This window comes from Megalobrama amblycephala, linkage group LG11 (genome assembly GCF_018812025.1).
Source record: "Megalobrama amblycephala isolate DHTTF-2021 linkage group LG11, ASM1881202v1, whole genome shotgun sequence".
Lineage (NCBI taxonomy): Eukaryota > Metazoa > Chordata > Actinopteri > Cypriniformes > Xenocyprididae > Megalobrama > Megalobrama amblycephala.
The window spans coordinates 40,566,608-40,587,005 of record NC_063054.1 but is presented as its reverse complement, the minus strand read 5'-3'; the positions used below and the strand labels follow the sequence as shown (position 1 = coordinate 40,587,005).

At 37.2% G+C, this 20,398-nt stretch overlaps 1 protein-coding gene across 5 annotated transcripts in view; it reads left to right on the top strand.

Annotated features, from left to right (window-relative positions):
- The window catches only part of col12a1b (collagen, type XII, alpha 1b), a 72,670-nt gene extending 68,489 nt beyond the window's left edge, over positions 1-4,181 (top strand). For 4 of the 5 annotated variants that reach the window (XM_048208032.1, XM_048208030.1, XM_048208031.1 and 1 more), the window contains 2 exons: positions 265-435; positions 3,303-4,181. In XM_048208032.1, the coding sequence (XP_048063989.1) occupies positions 265-435; positions 3,303-3,424 (293 nt within the window). In that variant the 3' untranslated portion in view covers positions 3,425-4,181. Of the gene's footprint in view, positions 1-264; positions 436-1,531 lie in introns of all 5 variants that reach the window. The other variant, XM_048208033.1, reaches the window with a different exon arrangement.
- The last annotated feature ends 16,217 nt before the right edge of the window (positions 4,182-20,398 follow it).

The window sequence follows — 20,398 nt, the reverse complement described above, 5'->3', positions numbered from 1 at the left end:
ATGCATTTTTAATGCATTAATTATGCATTGTTATGCATCTTATTATGCATTCTATGACATAATAAATAATTGTAACTACATTATAGTACTTATTTATTCATTGTTACACCTTTAGAGAGTATAATGCATTAAAGCATGAATTGCAAATACTGTAATGTATTTTAACTTTTATGCATTGTTATATACATTATGAACACCGTTATAATGCATTATACATAAAGGCTTCAAGTAAAGTTATACTTATATTTTTTCTGATTTCTTTAGGCCCACCAGGTGAGTCCAGAACCGGCCCTCCTGGTCCAAGCGGCTCTCCGGGCGCTCGCGGTCCACCCGGTCGCAACGGTGTCGCCGGTGTACGTGGTCCTCCCGGCCCACCTGGCTACTGTGACTCCTCTCAGTGTGTCGGTATGCCATATAACGGACAGGGTTACAGAGGTACGTCCCTCTTGTTCTAGCTGTGCCTGTTGCATGACAGTAGAAATAACATTAATGGCATGTGTAGTGTAACGCAGTGCATGAACTGAGCAGTAGATGATGCTCAGCAGAATAATGCAGATTATCATGGGTGAATCTTACTAAACCTGTCAAAAGCATATGTCAAAGTCCTATTTCACCCCAAAATTAAAAGAAGAACATTTTGGATAAAGAAAATGAAGCTTTTTTTAGGACTTTTAGGATTTTTTTTGCATTGTGGCTTTATTTTGACATAAACACATTCTAAAGTTTGAGGTCAGTAGATTTTTTTAATGTTAAGTCTCTTCTGCTCACCGAGACTGCATGTATTTGTTAAAAATGCAGTAAAAACAGTAAAATTGTGAAATATTATTACAATTTAAAATGGCTGTTTTCTATTTGAATGTATTTTAAAATGTAATTTATTTTAATTTACAAAGCTGAATTTTCAGCATCATTACTCCAGTCTATAGTGTCACATGATCCTTCAGAATTTTACTTTTAATAAATGTAATCAATTTAATGGTAGTGTAGTGCAAAAAAAAAAAAAAAAAAGTCATTTTCACTTCGGTAAAGCAAAAAATAAGAAGAATAAGAACTCTTCAAAAGCCTTGTGCTACCTTTGTGTGAGAAACAGACCAAAATTTAAGTTGTTATTCACTGAGAATCTTCTCAAGTCAGTTTGTACAAACTGATTGAATCTGTGAGTTGAACTTGAGAACCAAACTAATCACTAGTTGTTGTTTTTTTTCTTCTCACAAAGCTCTTATATAACTTTAGAAGATTTGGAATAAAGTGCAGAGGTCATATCTTTTTTTGGTCCTTTTTAAAGTTTGCATTCACGTTGTATAGCATGGTAGCATAGTATTTCAACACAAAAGACATTTCCTTTAATTGCCCTAAAAATAGGCTTCATTTTCTTTACGTAATATATCATTCTTTTTCTCCGTTCTTTCGATTTTGGGATGAAATGTGCTCGGGATCTTCACCCACTCTTAGTATCACAGTATCAGAAGCTGATTTTCAGTTTGTAATTTGTCTGGCGAAGAATTCTAACACCCTCTTTGGCCTGTTCCAGGTTCATAAACTTTCTAAACCACCTGTGCTGCTTACACTTTGAAATCCTGAGAAAATCACATGTTATTGGGCTCTGTGCGGATAACCACCACGGAGATGATTAAGCGAACACTATTGACAAACAAACAAATAAAAGCAACAAACAGAGATTACGATCTGCGGATGGGTACTAACAACAACTCACAGCCACGGGCATCAGTGATGGCAGCCAAAACAACTGAAAACAAGCTGCAGTCGGCTGGAGACGCATGACCAAAACACGCAAAAACACACCAGCAACCACAACAAATACTAACCAGGTGGATCTGTAGCCAAATCGACAGTCATTTAGCATGTTAACTCCAAGAGTTTTGTTTATCTGAAAATAAACTAATCATGCCTAGTAACTGAATCCCAGTCCACTAAAACACAGTAGTTTTAACCCTCGTAGTGAGCTTGAATTCAACTGCTTGCTGAATGCCGACACCAGTGCCTCTTATTTTACTGCGTGCCTTAAGTGATCTCACAGACTTTTGCTCAGGGCTAGTTTGAAGCACGTTTCTTTTTGTTCATCCGACCCTTGAGGTTTCTTTTCTCTCTTAGTATGTACACAGTTTTCTTGCCAGTTTCATTTCCTAAAGGTTAGTTTCTGTTTTGGCAAGGTCATTTCTCTTTCAATTGGCTGTAAGTAAGGGTTTAGATGAATATCTGAAAGGACGTGTGCTTGAATTCTTGATTTAAGTTCTCATGTTGATATTAACTTGCCCATATCAGCAACTATTAGTGTTCATTATTTTACAGTGTTTATGTATGAGTGTGTATGTGTGTGTGTGTGTGTATATACATACTGACACACACAGACAAACAGTGGCGTCCAAAAGTCTGAGGGTACTTTTACACGACAACGATGTACTAAAAATGGAAAAGTTTTGTTTTTTTGCGTACAGGCGACAACATTGTTAAATTGATCAGCAAAAACGACTAAAAAGGTTGTATTATGCATGCCAGGTCAGTAGTTGGCGATCTTACCTTGTAAAGAACATGTAATAGATGTGATACGCATGCGAATGACATCGCAATTTTCACACATTTGTGTTTTTGTAGTTTACACGAAGGCGATAACAATATCGTTTTCAAAAAACATGCACTTTGAACCCTGTTTTCAAAAGGCCCCCAAAGTTCCATTGTCATGTAAATGAGCAGCCAAAACTCATAAAAAAGTTTTCCGTTTTTAGTTGCACACGGTGTCGTGTAAACAGCTCCTGAGACCTCACTGAAAACTTTTTTTTTTTTTTTTCCATTTAAATCTGGAAAACAAAGTTTGAAGTTTGTGAAGCTCATGGTTTTATTTGATTCTTCCTCAAGATTTGTGTATTTGGCAGACACCTTTATCCAAGGCTGCTTAGATTATGTTCAAGTTATTTATGTTGTCAGCATTTGTACTGCCTGGGAATCGAACCCTGATGTGAGCTACAGGAACAATTTTTGTGATGTAAAATTAAGAAGATTTTAAACTAGTTGGTGAGGTTGATCATTTATTACCTTATCAGTCATGCTGGAGAACAAGATCAAGTGATTCTCAAATTGTTATGCTGATTTGGATGCATTTTCACTTGAGGTTTCTGGCTTCTGGACCCCACTGTGTGTGAAGTACATATATAAAGCACTGACTTATTTACAACTCCCCAACAAGCAGTTTCTAACCCTTTGCACTTGCTGTAGTCACACTGAGGAAGGTAACAATCGTTTTATGCTTGAGTGACTCAATTGGCCACTGCCGTATCTCCAAGCAGAACAGTTTCCACCTGAGGCCGAGAGCATAGTCCCAATCCCAGAAGAAGACTTTGAGATTTCACCAAACCAACGGCGCAAGAGGTCATTGCCAGAGACGGGATCTGAAAGGAAAGCGTGGTAAAAGGAGGGGAAGTTCATTGGCTCATGTTATTTGTTTGTTGACGTTCCAACGGCCTGTACAGATAATTTAACCCTTCGAACCCTGTGTGAATTCAGCAGATCAGACGCATGAATCTCCTAATGTAACCTCAAAGCTTCTTTCTGTTCCACTTGTACTCCATCGCTTGTAAAATCGCATTGAATGTGTCTGATTGGAATCATTGACGTGTCACACATCGCAGCGTGCAGGTGAAAGGTGTTTGATAATTTATTAACATTAACATCTTCCAGCCATCTGCATATTCATCAATCATCATTTATGTCTCATATGAATACACATTAGTTATCCATTTCTGTCTTCATTCACCTGAGAGATTGTCTTTTTTTTTTTTTTGTTAACATCTGCAGTAAAACATGCCCTCCATCACAATATTATAAATCAGATATTGATCATATTGGATGAATGTTTGATTTAACCTCACAGCTGATTTTACCAAAGGTGGAATTGCATGTCTGTGTTGTATATTATGTTTTTTTTTATTATTTGTTTTTTGTTTTTTTTAAATTTTCATTTGTAGTTTGTTTTTCTTTTTTAATCCAGAATATAGTTGTTGTAATTGTTGTTTTATCAATATCAAATGCAGTTTTGGCATTTGCGTGCAAGACTATATAGTATTGCTGCTTCATGTTTGCAACTGCAGATTGTGAATTCCACAGCCTTATTTTCTTATTTATTTCTGAAACAGAGGAGGCATTTTTCAATAAAACTACTGAAAATATGGTGTGTGCCCTCTTTTTTTATTGCTGGTGTGATTTGATAAAGGTTTTTCTGGGGCAAAAGGCACCCCATTAAAGGGCTTATGAAATCAAAACGACAGCTTCTAAATTCTTGTATATGGGTCATTCTACAACCAAAAAACACATTTAAAAAGCAAATCTTATATGTTATCTAAGATCCTTCTATTATCTATTGAATCCCACATTAATATTTGAAATATCAGTAAGCTTAATATAGGCCTACATAAAATCATAATTTATTGGGTACTTTCAAATGGGAGGTGGCTGTCCCGAACCCTAACCCCTAAATTTCAACTTAATATGTTCAAAAAAAAAAAAAAAATTATCTTTGTAAATCATGAAACTATGTAAAAAAAAAGTGTCCTGCATTTTCATGTCACTACCGAAACAGTGTATGATTTAGTCCATTGGCTGAGACTGATTTTAACCACACTTCCGTGTGTCCACCAAAGCGTTTTTAGCCAGCTGAAAACGCTAGGCGCTCTGCTTAAAACGCCCGCCTGTGAGCGCTTGAGAGCGCTTCTGCAGCGTAGCGTTTTTTTTTCCGTTGAGACGCTTTGTTGCTATGATACGGAATATCAGTTGGCCGGTGTTGTATTTGTCCCGCCCCTCCTTCACTCTGATTGGATGGCTGGCTAAAAAGTGACTGTTGAGAGCAGCGTTTTACTCAAAGTTGAACATTCTTCAACTCGAGGCGACCAGTAAAAAACGCCCAGCTCTCAGCGCTTGAGCGTAAAAAAGACGCTCAGCGGCTCGTTATGCTCCTGGCGTTTAAAAAACGCGGTGCTCCCATTGAAAACAATTGAAAAAGTACGCTCGGAGCTGGAAAAAACGCTTTGGTGGACACACGGCCTAATACATTTTTGATCAGGAAATATTCCCGTGTCCCTCTCTCTCAAAGCTACATGGTGAGTAGATCATTTTGAGGTGAAATGTGTTCAGAAGTCTGAAAATCTGTGTGTAACTTTAAGGAACGTCACTACCCAAACACTTTTATTCTGCAATTAAGCAAACTTTTTTGGCTGTTATTCCATAAAATGTAGTTTGCGTGTGTGTGTATCTGTTCAGAACTGTGCTAGCTAACCATGTGCTCATTAGCATCTTTGAGCTAGGCTCAAAAGTAACAAAAATTGTCACTACCGAAACAGTCACGGCCAAAATGACATCATTGTTTTTGGGGGGGTTATTCAATAAAAATTAGTTTTTGTGTGTGTATAACCAAAGTTATAACCGGCCATCTTTGAAACGCCTCTCGGGCATCCTGGGCATCATGCAATCTCTTTGAATGGGGAAACATCAAATTCTCCAAAACTGTTTGCCAACCTTACGATTAAATTTCATATTTGAAATCACCAATGAAATCTAACAACAATCGGCTCATAAATTTGGTTTCTAAACGCTCGAATAATGACAAAAAAACTATTTTTCAGGCTGGATCAAGCTAATGCGCATGCGCAGACCGAAATGCGCGTCTCTTCAGAGGCGCGCGTCTGACTGTTTCTATAGAAACCGGTGATTCTAACGGCCGCTGAAGTGACGCGATGACTTTACCAGTCGGCGATTGGCTCTTATTTAGAAGGTGGGACTTATTCCGCCATATTGCGCGTTACACTTTTTCCCATTCAAAACAATACGAGTGACACGTCTTGTGTTATTCTATAGACCTCATTTACCAGAGAAACAAGCGCGCCGCCATCTTTATAAAATTGTCTTTGAACTTCCGTTTTGCGGTAGCTCTGTACATTTCTATGGCATCGCTGTCAAAGAATAATTAGTTGGTTAAGTGGATTTACTTGTTGTAGAATTAATGAAAGTTATCATGAGCATTGTTATGTTTAAAGCAGATGTCTTAACAAATTTCAGTAGATCGGGAAGATTTTAAAACGAGCAGTTCATTCATAAATGTAATATCGCTGTGGAAATACAAACCGGAAGTCAAAAGACAACGAGCGCAACGCTGAAAAGGGACGGGGCTACATAAGGTCTATAGTCTTTGGTATAACTGTTCAGAACTGTGCTAGGTATGTGCTCATTAACATCTAATATTGTCATAACCGAAACTTTGCCACGTTTTGGTCGTGACTGTTTCGGTAGTGACATCATTGTTTTGGTAGTGACAAAAGGGAACACATAATTGTTTATTTAGCAGGAAATAAACAAAATTTTAGTGCAGTTATGCAAATCATTAGTGTTTTAGTATGTTAGTTAAAAAATTCTGTGATGTGGTCACCACCAAAACATTGTCACTACCAAAAATGTGCGACACGACTGAAACATGGGATGTTTTGTCAAAAAAAAAAAAAGTAAAAAAAAAAAAAAATAAATAAATATATATATATATATATATATATATATATATACATACATACATACAGTTGTGGCCAGAATTATTAGACCCCTTCATAAATATAATCAAAGATGACTCTAAAAATAAATCTGCATTGTTTATCCTTTTGATCTTAAATTCATAAAATTAGCAAAAATCTAACCTTTCATTGAAGGAAAAGAATAGAAAGTGGGGGGGAAATAACATTATGAAATAAATGTTTTTCTCCAAAACACGTTGCCCACAATTATTAGCACCCTTTTATTCAATACTTTTTGCAACCTCCTTTTGCCAAGACAACAGCTCTGAGTCTGCTTCTATAACGGCTGATGAGTTTGGAGAACACCTGACAAGAGATCAGAGACCATTCCTCCATACAGAATCTCTCCAGATCCTTCAGATTCCAGCTCCATGATGGTGCTTCTTCTCTTCAGTTCACTCCACTCATTTATTTAGGGTTCAGGTCAGGGAACTGGGAAGACCATGGCAGAAGCTTCATTTTGTGCTCAGTGACACATTTTTGTGCTGGTTTTGATGTTTGTTTTGGATCATTGTCCCGATGGATGATCCAACCACAGCCCATTATAAGATTTCTAGCAGAAGCGGTCAGGTTTTGATTTTTTTTCTGTTGGTATTTGATAGAATCCATGATACGATATATCTGAACAAGTTGTCCAGGACCTCCAGCACAAAAATAGGCCCACAACATTAAAGATCCAGCAGTATATTTAACCGTGGACATGGAGCACTTTTTATCCATGTGTGCACCAAACCCATCTGGTGGGTTTGCTGCCAAAAAGCTATTTTTTTAGTTTCATCTGACCATAGAAGCTCGTCCCGTTTGAAGATCCAGTCATGTCTGACAACTGAATATGTTGGAGATTGTTTCTGGATGAGAGCAGAGGATTTTTCTTGAAACCCTCCCGAACAACTTGTGGGGATGTAGGTGCTTTTGATAATTTTTTTTAGGCTTTCTGAGATTCAAGACTCAGCTAATCTCTGCAATTCTCCAGCTGTGATCCTTGGAGAGTCTTTGTCCACTCAAACTCTCCTCCTCACTGCGCATTAGGATGATTTAGACACGCGTCCTCTTCCAGGCAGATTTGTAACATCTTTAGTTGATTGGAACTTGTCAATTATTGCCCTGATAGTGGAAATGGGGATTTTCAATGCTTCAGCAATTTTCTTACAGCTACTTTCTATTTTGTGAAGCTCGACAATCATTTGCTACACATCATAACTATATTCTTTGGTTTTACTCATTGTGATGAATGATTAAGGGAATTTGGCCTTTGTGTTTCCTCATGTTTATATTCCTGTGGAACAGGAAGTCATGGCTGGACAATTTCATGTTCATGATCACCCCGGTGAGCTAAAAAAATTTAAATATGAATGGGAATATACTTCAGAGATATTTTACTCATAAAAAATTCTAGGGGTGCTAATAATTGTGGGCAACGTGTTTTGGAGAAAAACATTTATTTCTTAATGTTATTTTCCCCCCACTTTCAATTCTTTTCCTTCAATGAAAGGTTAGATTTTTGCTAATTTTATGAATTAAAGATCAAAAGGATAAACAATGCAGATTTATTTTTAGAGTCATATCTGATCATATTTAGGAAGGGGTCTAATAATTCTGGCCACAACTGTATATATTGAATGATCAACTAAGATGTTATGATAGTGTTTGGTTCAATGTATATTCAAACTAATGAATCCTTCACTTTGAAATCAGTATGATAAACTTTATGACTTTTACAAAGAAAAATTGGATTCAAAATACAACAAATCTCATACATTACACTTGAAATATTGTTAAAATTGTAATTGTTATTGATTTACCTGTGAGAACTTTTTTTAATAAAATAGCAAATAATATATTTACAAGGTAGTTGCAAACAAAAACTTAATAGGCCAATATAATCCTTCTTATTAAATTATGTAGTATTGTGTTTCAGTAGTTACAAATTTGGGGAGAGGAAAAATATTCCAAAACTTTCTGAAAACACAATATGAAAATTAACTGCACAATTACTAGAAACGTGTACCTTGGATATTATACAATTTGCATACATACAAAATTTGTAGAAAAAGACAAATTTCCAACTCTGACTTTGAATCAATTCTGTAGAATGGCACATATACTAAGAGTTGGAGACATTTCTGAAGGTGAAGGTGCTGGCAAGAAATCCTCCACAAATTAATCTAAAGTGTCTTCATTGTGTGCATTTTACAAAAGTGACAAACTAAAGGTTATTAGCTTTGATTTGTTCCTGTTTCAACAGGAAATGCTTAAAAACGTGAAGGAAAATTGTCATAGCAAATTCAATGTAAGTGCTTGCAAGGCAGCAAAAGGATAGTGTTTTGATAGTCAGACATTTCACATAATTGTCTGATTATACTATTTTAGGCCAATCACGGTAATCGCACATGACGTCAATTTGTAGGCCAATCAGGAAGGCAAATTTTCCATGAGTTCCCTCAGAAATTAGACTAGTGGTTTGCTATTTATGAGTACATTTATGGTCTGTGGTTAACTTGAGACTTTCACATTTTGCTTGAGAAAATAAATTACCTATAAATGACCAGTCGTTGTGCAAATGTGAATTCTGAAGCTGCTGTGTTTGATTGTTCAATTCATCAAGCTTGTAAATATATGTTCAAACTTGTAATTTTACATTAACTTTTGATATTTAAATGTGCATTTATGCTTTTATCCAAAGCAACTTACAAAAGAGGAACAGAAGCAATGACAAAGACAGAATTGAAAAAAATAATGATTTATGTAATGGTTTTCAAACATGCCCTCCATCTGCCATTGATAAGATTGAATCAGCTGAATCCATGGGTATGTTGTAGCCTACTGCATATTGGACTGAATTAATTGCAGAAATTGGTGGAGAAAAAGAAAGAAAAATTAGAACAGTCGCTGCCTTGCAAGCACTGATAATTATTGCATTTATTTCTTATGACCAATACAGCTCGTTTCCTCATAGTGCGCATTGATTCGTTTTGTTGCATTCAAGTATTTTGATCAAATTAAGCACATTCATCTGCTTCATATTGGGAGCAGATTTGATCTTTGCAGTCATTGTAATCTGGGAACTAAATTTCACATGACAAATATTAAAAGCATGTGTACAAAGGCTCATTCTCCCATAAGGAATCACTTGAAGATGGACTGGAAGCTTCTATTAGGGGCTTCATTGATTTATGGCCAAAATAGTTGCATAATAGCCCACATTTAATGTTGTTCAGACACATAGATGTGTCCACGATCCAGATAACTTAACTGATTTAGAGGAGAGTCTCATAACGGAGCAGTTTCCAGCAGCGCCGGTCTGGAATTTAATATGAAAGGTATGACGGATCTGACGGTATGACAGTGTAGCGCTCAAAAGCGTTTGAAGTCCGTCCAGACATGCCATTGAGAAGAATGCCTCGTGACCTCTGATAGTGTCAAAATATAAAACACATTATCAGTTAGAGTCAGAGGTTGGTGGAGATTTGCAGTGTAAAATGACTTCAAACATAAGAGCGCTGACGTGATTTCAGCCTACACACACATACCATGATGCTCTTTCCCTTTCAAGAAAAGTCTGTTCCCTTGTCGGCCATATTTGCAACGCCTCCGGGCGGCTGTTTCGGGCATCCAAGACCAAGTCCTATCTATTTGAATGGGGCAGTCCTCAAATCTCAAAAACTGCTTGGCAAACTCGCAATTAAATAACATATTTCAAATCAACAACAAAATCTGACATTAACCGGCCCATATATGTTGTTACCGCTGCCGCTGTCGCCTTTGGCTTGCTTAGTTGGGGACACTTGACATTTGACTTGACATTTGATATTCAACAGTATTCTTGACATTTATTCAACAGTGCTTTGATCTGCCTGCATTGACACTATTCTTTAAGAGCTGCTGTGCAGCAAAAAATTATGTACCAGTTATCAATGTAAAGCTGCTTTGACACAATCTGCATTGTAAAAAGCGCTATATAAATAAAGGTGACTTGACTTATTTATGCTCAAATAGCATTAAAAAAAGCTTATTTTTCAGGCTAGACGAGCCAATGCACATGTGCAGTCCTAAGCATGAGTTTCAGCTGCAGTGACACAATGACTTTATCAATCAGCGATTGGCTCTTTTACTTATTCTGCCATATTGCGCGTTGCAGTTTCTCCCATTCATAACTAATAGGAGTGAACCGTCTTTCTATATCTATAGTCTTTAAAGGTATTTAGACACTTAAACTATACAATAAATGTCAGAATGTCATTGCATTTAAAGGATTAGTTCAATCTGAAATGAAAATTAGCCCAAGCTTTGCTCACCCTCAAGCCATCCTAGGTGTATATGACTTTCTTCTTTCTGATGAACACAATCGGAGATATTTTAATAAATATCCTGACGCATCCAAGCTTTATAATGGCAGTGAACGGGATCAATGAGTATGAGCTGAAGAAAGTGCCTCCATCCAAATCCATCCATCATAAACGTACTCCAGACGACTCCGGGGGGTTAATAAAGGCCTTCTGAAGTGAAGCGATGCATTTGAGTAAAAAAAAAAATCCATATTTAAACAAGTTATGAAGTAAAATAGCTTCCACCAGATCGCCTTCCTAATTGAAGTTATGAAGAAAGTGTAAACTGGCGTCACGTCAGTTACACTTTTTCTGTAAGTTGAGTAGGACGTAGTGTAAGTTTTGTGAACTGCAAGAGTTTTACACTTTCTGCGTATGTTGAATACGGAAGGCGGCTCGTGCGGAAGCTAGATATTTTACTTCATAACTTGTTAAATATGGATATATTTTTTTACACAAATGCATCGCTTCGCTTCAGAAGGACTTTATTAACCCCCCGGAGCCATGTGGAGTATGTTTATGATGAATGGGTGTGGATGGAGGCACTTTCTTCAGCTCATACTCATTGATCCCGTTCACTGCCATTAGATGCGTCAGGATATTTATTAATATTTCTGCAATTATGTTCATCAGAAAGAATAAAGTCATATACACCTAGGATGGCTTGAGGGTGAGCAAAGCTCCTTTAAGGCGCGGTCATGTTACCATTGCTCCGCAAATTTTCACGCACGAAATACAGCCATTTCAAAAAGAATCCGTGCGATCTGGATTGTCTCACGAATGCAAAAAACTTCCCCATGCTGATTTCACTCGCATTTTTAGTTGGTTGCAGGAATTCACCGCATTGATCAACAAAGCTTCTTGAAAATGAGTTCTGTTCTGCATGAGCATTATTTCATACAGTACATCTCTATGCTAATTGACAACAGGCAATGGACCTTTTTTGCCCACGAAAATGTCGCTAATGTGACCACCTTTAGACAACAAATGTCCACTTAGGAAACAACAATTCCGAAAGCACTGCTTTTATGGTGTGTTTTGTCATTTAAAGGTACTACAGAGGATGTTTTGTTTTATACATTTTTGCAATATTACTTGAAACTGTCTTTACTAACTGATAAAAGACTATTTATTAGGTGCACTGAAAGGAATAATATTAATATACATCATCTGTGCACGAGGTAGGGCCTTAAAAACATCAGCCAATCGTTTACACGATCATCGCGTAAACGATTGGCCCTCTGGCTTGTCAATCACTGCCATGACGTTCCTTGTGAGAGACGAGCGTGGCTGCGCGCTCCGGTAACTTTCCACACTCTACAGGCGCTGCATGCAATGTTTTTGTCAGGAGACAGGAGTAACAACTGCAGATTATGAGTTACCTGCGGTGAGTCCGACATAATGAATCCACTAACACAACACAGCGAATGCCGGTGGTAAACACTCGTGTTCCAATACTCGTGCACAAGTTTTGGGAGGCGTTCCCTCGAAATGATGTACAGGTTTGGAACAACGTGGATCAGTAAATGATGACAGGATTTTAGTATTTGGATGACTTATCCCTTTAAAAGTGCTTTATAATAAGGTACACATTTATGAGAAGAAAAACAGCACATTAAAATTGTAGAAACAAACATAAAGGAGTCTAACAAAAAGATGTTCCACACATTTTTAATTAAAATGATAAAGCATCTTTGAAGATCAAACATTCAATGTCAGCTTCAAACATTGAGGTCAAACAGTATATTGCAATTAACAAAGTCAATGTTTTTCTTTTCCTAAATTTGAGAGGTCATTATTAAATTCTTAAGCAGCAATTAAAGGTGCAGTAAACAAATTCTGAGAAACACCAAAACACATTTGTTGCCAATCGGCACTAAGCGGCATATACACTCATTAGGGGGGAGGTGCCTGTGTTGCATAGAGTGTTTGTGAATTTGGGGGCGGAGCTATCAAGATAGGGGTGTGATTCTTTTGGGTAGAGCCGTGTTTGTTTTGGTTATTTCAAATATCAACAGCATTTCTCAGAAATCGCTTATTGCAACTTTAAAGGAAAAGTTCACCCAAAAATGAAAATAAAACCCATGATTGTCTCTTTTTTTTATCTGTGGAATTAAAAGGAGATGTTTAGTATACTCTGAACTCTTCTTTTCAATATAATTAAAGTAAACTGTGACCAATGACTGTCAAGCTCCAAAACATTTAAAAGCGTCATAATAACAGTATTTCATATGCACTACATGCAAAGTCTTCTGAAGCATATATGATAGCTTTGTGTGAGGAATGAACTGAAATAATTATTTACTGAAGATCCTCCCCTTCACCGTAGCTCATTCAAATCTTCTTGTTATTCAAACTTTGCATGTGTTTATGCACCAAATGAACCAATCATATGGCTTAAGAAGACTTATAAAGGCCTTCATTGTGCTTCAACCCTGTAAAGCCAGGCATATGAAATAGTCAGAAAACCAGAAAGCAGTTTATTGAAGTATTCTTTATTGTGGAGGTTAAAACATATAATGCAATGCAATGCAATGATGATTGAGAAATGAACAAAGCCTGGTGGATCATATTTGATAACTCAGAATTTGTCATGATTTTCTATAAAATGATGAATGGATAATCAAGTAAACCTACAGTCCAGTAAGTGTTCATCTTTAAATATTACTACAAATACAAAAACTATTGTTACGTTTATGTTTACTATATAAAAAGAAGTAAAGATTTCGCAGCAAAAAGACAACCTGGAGGTGGACATTTGTACAATTATACTAAAAGGCCTTTTACTTGCTAAAAAACTGTATAAACTATCAGTCACATGACAGACGGCATGTAGCAGATTGTGTGCGACAGGTTTTTCAAGTTGATAATTTAGAGGCCTTAGCAATGTGTCTATTATGATACAGTAGGCTTTATAAAGTTAATGTCCTTCATGGAGCTTAACTGACCACCAGGTTTGGAACAAAATGAGTAAATGATCACAGAATTGTAATTTTTGGCTGAACGATTCCTTTAACAGTGGCAACAAACAGTGAACAAACCGCCAATGGCATGATTATAAACATTTCCCTCTGGAAAACTAGGCCCATCACAGCCCGCAGACTTACGACTCATTTGAGAGTTTAATGTGAGCACATTGTTCACTTACTCCCTGGAACATCACAGGGCTGAAGAAAGTGCTCTGAGAAAGCTTCAGTCTCATGCAGGGAGCTTTCAACACTCTCTGACGGCTGCTTCCAAAGCCTAGTGGGGTACGACGAGAAAAAACCCAAAGCTCTTCTACTTCTTAGCTGAGCTGAAACTCATATTGATGCGACGGCCAAACATGACTTCATGGAAAGAAAGCAGGAGGAATCTGGCAGCCCGGGCCGCTCGCACAGCAGAAGGGGGTCCAACCGCTCCAATTAGTTTCAGTATGTGCTTGTCTGAAGAAATTAATATCCTGATATCCTTACTGACACACAAGAACAAGACCAAAGATGAATGAAATGCTTGGACTCAGACCTCAATGAGAGCTGGTGGACAGTAGTTTAAATACGGTCATAGAGACTTTCCTTTTGGTTATATAGCGCAACCATGACATCATATGAGATCATTCTCAGAGCCAATAGTTACTCAATGTAAGCGGTAGGAAAAAACACCAAAGTCTTTCTAGGGTGATTGGAGCTCTATTCTATTATAGAGATCTATTAGACCTATTATAGAACTGCACTGAAAGGCTGTTGACATTATCAGGTTAAAGTGTCTTTTGTTTCCATTTCAAAGAAGGGTAGCACAATATACTTTTTGAAAACAGCCTTGATGAGCATAAGAGATTGTGAAAAACATTAACCCTAAACTCGTGAACAGTAGTGTATTTAATGTAATATTCAATTAAACTGCTATACATAAAAGATCTCTGACTGAAAGTTTCTCTAAATTTGGATCTCAGTTCATTTTCCTAGATTCTGTTTTGTAGTTGAAGCAGTTTTGATTGTGTGTGAACTTACAGTTTATGAAACAGTTCCTGTCCTTGATTCTGTGTTTTATTCATGATAAAACACAGCTATGACCGCTTCACACAATAGTTCTGTGTATCACTACACAATACCCTTAGCAACCACTCTTAGCAATGTAAACTATGTTCTCAATAATATTGTTCATTGAAGCTTACTGTATTATGTAGAAGAGTATTGTGAGAAAGAGATCGAGTGAGCGAGTTTATTATCTGCATTCAGATTTAGCTTTGTCCTTCAGGTCAGTCCTATATTCATAATAAAAATCTGATGTATTATCTTGTCCTTTTAACAGTTAAGGGGTTTTCCCATGACTGACAGCGTTTTCAAGTCAAAGCATTTGTCAGTTGCGTCTTGTTCCGTGTTCACAACAGTTCAGTTTTTTCAATGTAAAAGTCTTCGCTACTGACTGACACACTCATAAAGACAGTCTTTGCCGTCATCTAATGGCGTAATAATGTAACTTCTGTTGCTGTTCACGGTCAGGGACTGTTTTTTTGGCGGAAGGAAGGCTTTTAGAGAAAGTTTAATTCATGAAAGTTGCATTGGTACATATTTTTGGCTTTAATATTTGTATTGTGTGGTAACTGTTTTAGAAAAGCAATAAGGTACTTGAGTCATAAGTCACGGCTAAAGGGGTTGCAGGCACTCTGCTTCGCATTGTGCCTAACTTATTCAAGATACAGCACAGCCTCTCGTACCTTATTGCTTACGTAAAAATGCATTCTCAAACATTAGAAAGTCTGTTCTGTGGAACATTATGGACTCATCAATGAAAATTCAATAATTGAGCCAGTTGATTGAAAATTGTTTATTTCTGGCTCTGTTGAACTTCATGCTAGTGTTATGAAAAAATATTTCATAACACTAATAAATCCCTTTTTAAGTCACAATTATCTTTTAATAGTTCAGTAAAAACTCTAATACCATTTGACAGTATCTACTTTTGGGACATTGTGATTATGACACTGGTAGCATATTAACTGTACCTGGGCTGTACCGTTTAACTGTAAATGGGCTGGAGGAAATCCCAGGTATAATTATATAATACAGGGGTTGGACAATGAAACAATGGAGGTTTCATACCTATATATGCATCATCTCTGATTTTAAGAGCCGAGTGTGAAGGTTGAAGTAGCAAAACAATAGCACAGGTGTACATAAAATACTGCAATCCACACAACATAAATGGCCGGAGGACATATCAGAGTTCAAAAGAGGACAAATTATTGGTGCGCGTCACTGCAAGTCTTTGTGGTGTATTGAGAGCTGTGGTATCCAGGTTAATGTTGGCATACCACCATGTAGGACAAACCACATCCAACAGGAGTAACTCAATGCAAAAGGAAGCAGTCTGAAAGGATGTTCAGATACTAACCCGGATTGTATCCAAAACATAAAACCACAGCTGCCCAACTCACCCCGACTCTCCTGTTTCCACCAATACTTTTCGTCAGGAGCTCCACAGAGTCAATATTCATGGTCTCGCTGCTATAGCCAAACTTTTGGTCACTCGTGCCAATGCCAAATGTGGGTTTCATTGGTGCCAACAGTGCAAATCTTGGGCTGTAGACAAGGTGAAACATCCAATGAGTCCACCTGAACTGTCTTTCCCACATCCGTGTGAGTTACAGTGTGGACAAGACCAAAGCACGGCATTGGATCAGTGATGGTTTGGGCTATAATATCATGGCATTCCCTGCTGTGCTTGATGGGCGGTTCACTGCCAAAGACTCTTAAACCATTCTGAAGTACTACACCGCGTTCCAAATTATTATGCAAGTGACATATCAGTAAGATTTCAGTAGAATAAACATTCAGATTTTAGTTTTTCTAAGAAAATTTTTGTTTGTTTGTTTATCCATGTCTTTTTAGATAACTGGTATCAATCTCAGACAAAATAATTTGCCAGGTCTATGGAAACCCTAGTTAGAGGTTGTTCCACATTATTAAGCAAGTCACAGTTCTCATGCAATATGGGGAGGAAGAAATATCTTGATATATGAAAAGCATGAAATGGTGCAATGTTGTGCAAAAGGCATGAAAACAACTAATGTTGTGTGAAAACTGAATGAAGATTATCAAATTATCATGAGATTTGTGAGTGATTTAGAGCACAGCAGAACTCGGTCAGATAAAGGCTTATTAATGAAAGTTCCTGTCAAAAAAATTAATTGTATTAAAAGAGCAGCTATAAAAAAAAAAAAAAGCCAGTGTTGAGCAGCAAACAGGTATTTGAAGCTGCTGGTGTCTCTGGAGTCTTGAGAAGCTCTCCATGCAGGCTGGCAGTTGTGTGTAAAGATGCATTTCAGCCACTCCAAACCAAACCTCACAAAGAGAAACATTTACAGTGGGTTTAGAAATACTTGAAGACTCATTTTTAAATAGTTTTATTCACTGACGAATGCCGTACTACAATGGATGGTCTAAATGGATGGATTTCTGGATGTTTGGTGAATGGCCACCACGTTCCAACAAGACTGCGATGTCAGCAAGGAGCTGGCGGGTGAAGATTTGGGCTGGAATACTGGGAAGTGAGATGGAAGGTCCCTTTAGGGTCTCTGAGGGTATTAAAATGACTTTTGCAAGATATGTGGAGTTCATAATTGGTCATTTTTAGTTATGGTATAGAAAGGAGGATAGTGCCTTCTGAAATACAATGCACTATGCACTATCCCATGCTGCAAAAAAACACCACAGCAATAAAACTGTATGAAAATGTATTTCTACACCCACTGTAAATGTTTCTCTTTGTGAGGTTTGAATGAAATGCATCTTTACGCACAAATGCCAGCCTGCATGGAGAGCTTCTTGAGACTTCAAATACCTGTTTGCTGCTCAACACTGGCTTTTTTATAGCTGCCCTTTTAATACAATTAATTTTTTTTGACAGGAACTTTCATTAATAAGCCTTTATCTGACCGAGTTCTGCTGTGCTCTAAATCACTCACAATTCTCATGATAATTTGATAATCTCCATTCAGTTTTCACACAACATTAGTTGTTTTCATGCCTTTTGCACAACATTGCACCATTTCATGCTTTTCATCTTCAGAAATATCTTTCTTCCTCCTCATATTGCATGAGAACTGTGACTTGCTTAATAATGTGGAACAATCTCTAAGTAGGTTTCCATAGACCTGGCAAATTATTTTGTCTGAGATTGATTCCAGTTATCTAAAGAGACATGGATAAACAAACAAACAAAAATTTTCTTAGAAAAACTAAAATCTGAATGTTTATTCTACTGAAATCTTACTGATATGTCACTTGCATAATAATTTGAAACGTAGTGTATGTGCACGTGATGGTTCAAACATTGAACCGTGAAGGCGGTGTAATGTTTCAGCATGATAATGCACATATACACACAGCAAGACTGGAGACAGAATGATTTGATGAACATGAGAGTGAAGTTGAACATCTCCAATGGCCTTCACAGTCACCAGATCTGAATATTTGGAGCCACTTTGAGGTGTTTTGGAGGAGTGAGTCAGAAAACGTTTTCCTCCACCAGCATCACATAGTGACCTGGATACTGTTCTGGAAGAGGAACAGATCAAAATCCCTCTGGCCACTGTGAAGGACTTGTATCTGTCATTCCCAAAACGAACTGATGCTGTATTGTCCACAAAAAGACGCCTTACACCATCCTAATATATTATTGTGGTCTAAAACCAGGTGTTTCAGTTTCATTGTCCAACCCCTGTATGTTATATTTATAACATTACAAAAGCCACATCTGCATAAAAATAGCACTGAAATGTAAAACAAACGCTGATCTCATCAAATGTGTCTAACATTGTTTAAACAGACTTTGTCAAATTGTGTTTACAAAGTGTTCACCATGGCATGATAATCAAAATATTGTGTAGACATTATGAAATTGACAAAACATTTCCCTTGAAATGTGTTGAGGAAAAAATGTATATCTTGACTTCAGTAGCAGAAGGGTTTGCTCACATTTAACATAAATAAACACAAATGAGAAATGACTCTAAAATGCTGTCAAAATTATTGGCAGATGGAGTGTGTTTCATAATTTTCATCATTTAGTTATAGATGAATCATGAAATAATTTAAATTCATGTTTAAAATCAAAACTGACCCTATTTGCTTTCTACATACACAATTTTGGTCTTACTGTGAGTGATTCATCAGTGCGTGTTATTGTAAAGAATAAAAATGTTTGTCTTCCTAATTTTTCATGTTCTGGAGGCTAAACTTGACATTAAATATCCTCATTTAATTTCAAAATACACATTATGCAAGTATGAGTTGCAAATGCTAATTTGTGATGATTTTAAAGGTGAAAGTCATTTACTGTTCAAAAGTCTGGGGTCAGTACTTATTCTCACCAAGGCTGTATTGATCAAAAATACAGTAAATATTGTGAAATATTATTACAATTTAAAATAAGTGTTCTATGTGAATATTTATTCCTGTGATCAAAGCTGAATTTTCAGCATCATTACTCCAGTCTTCAGTGTGAAAATCACAACTTGAGTCAAAATTATTCTCTGTGCTAACTGATATTATTTCAATATTGAATCTTGATGGAGTTAATAGTGGTTTTGTGCTGTAAGAACCAACACTGTCGCAGCTGAAGGTGTTTGGCAGAGCAGGGTGGTCTGGGTCCTCCAGTACAAATAAAATCACTTGAGGCTCATTTCCTGTCTATCCTGTTATGAACTCTTCATTTAGTAGACCTTCAGAAGACCTTCTCTGCCATGTGTCTGAACATCTGGGACGTGTCAAAGCCATTTACAAAAAATGCAAGCATATGGAAAATGATAAATTAACTTCAATTAAATTATTTTTGTTGTCATCTGACCTCAGCGGCGTCTCGTTGAGGTCACATATTTGTGATCACGCACATAGATTTGTTCAAAGAGGCCATATTATACCCTTTTACAAAGTTTTGATTTTGTTTTTGGACTGTTAGAATAGGTTTAATGCTTGAATGTTCAAAAAACACATTATTTTCCTCATATTCTCCATTGTTGCAGCTCCTCTCTTCCCAATCTGTCAGTAACGCTCTGTTTAGTTCCTGTCTCTATGAAGCCACTCCTTCTGAAAAGCACATTGTGCTCTGATTGGTCAGCTGGAGCAGTGTGTTGTGATTGGTCAAGCACTTTGATAGTGTTTGGGAAGTGTCCCGCCCCTTACCATAATCACCAGTTTCAACACACTACTAAAGGTGCGTTCACGCGGCCTCGTAATTCCTGTAGTTACAAGATTCTAGCTTGTAAAAAGCGTTCACGTCCTCGTAGAGCTCGTAATTACAGCTTGTAAGCTGGGAGTTTTCTGAAAGCTCCCAGATGTACCACGTGGCCGCTGTACCACCTGACCGCTGTAGATTGATTTATTAGGCGTTGATAGTGGTGCCATGGAAACGCATAATTCCCAGTCTAAGGACCAAAAGGACGTGAACAGCTCCAATATAACGTCACGTGTTGTCATTTCAAGATTCCGGTAAATACGAGGTGACGTGAATGCAGCTTTACTAACT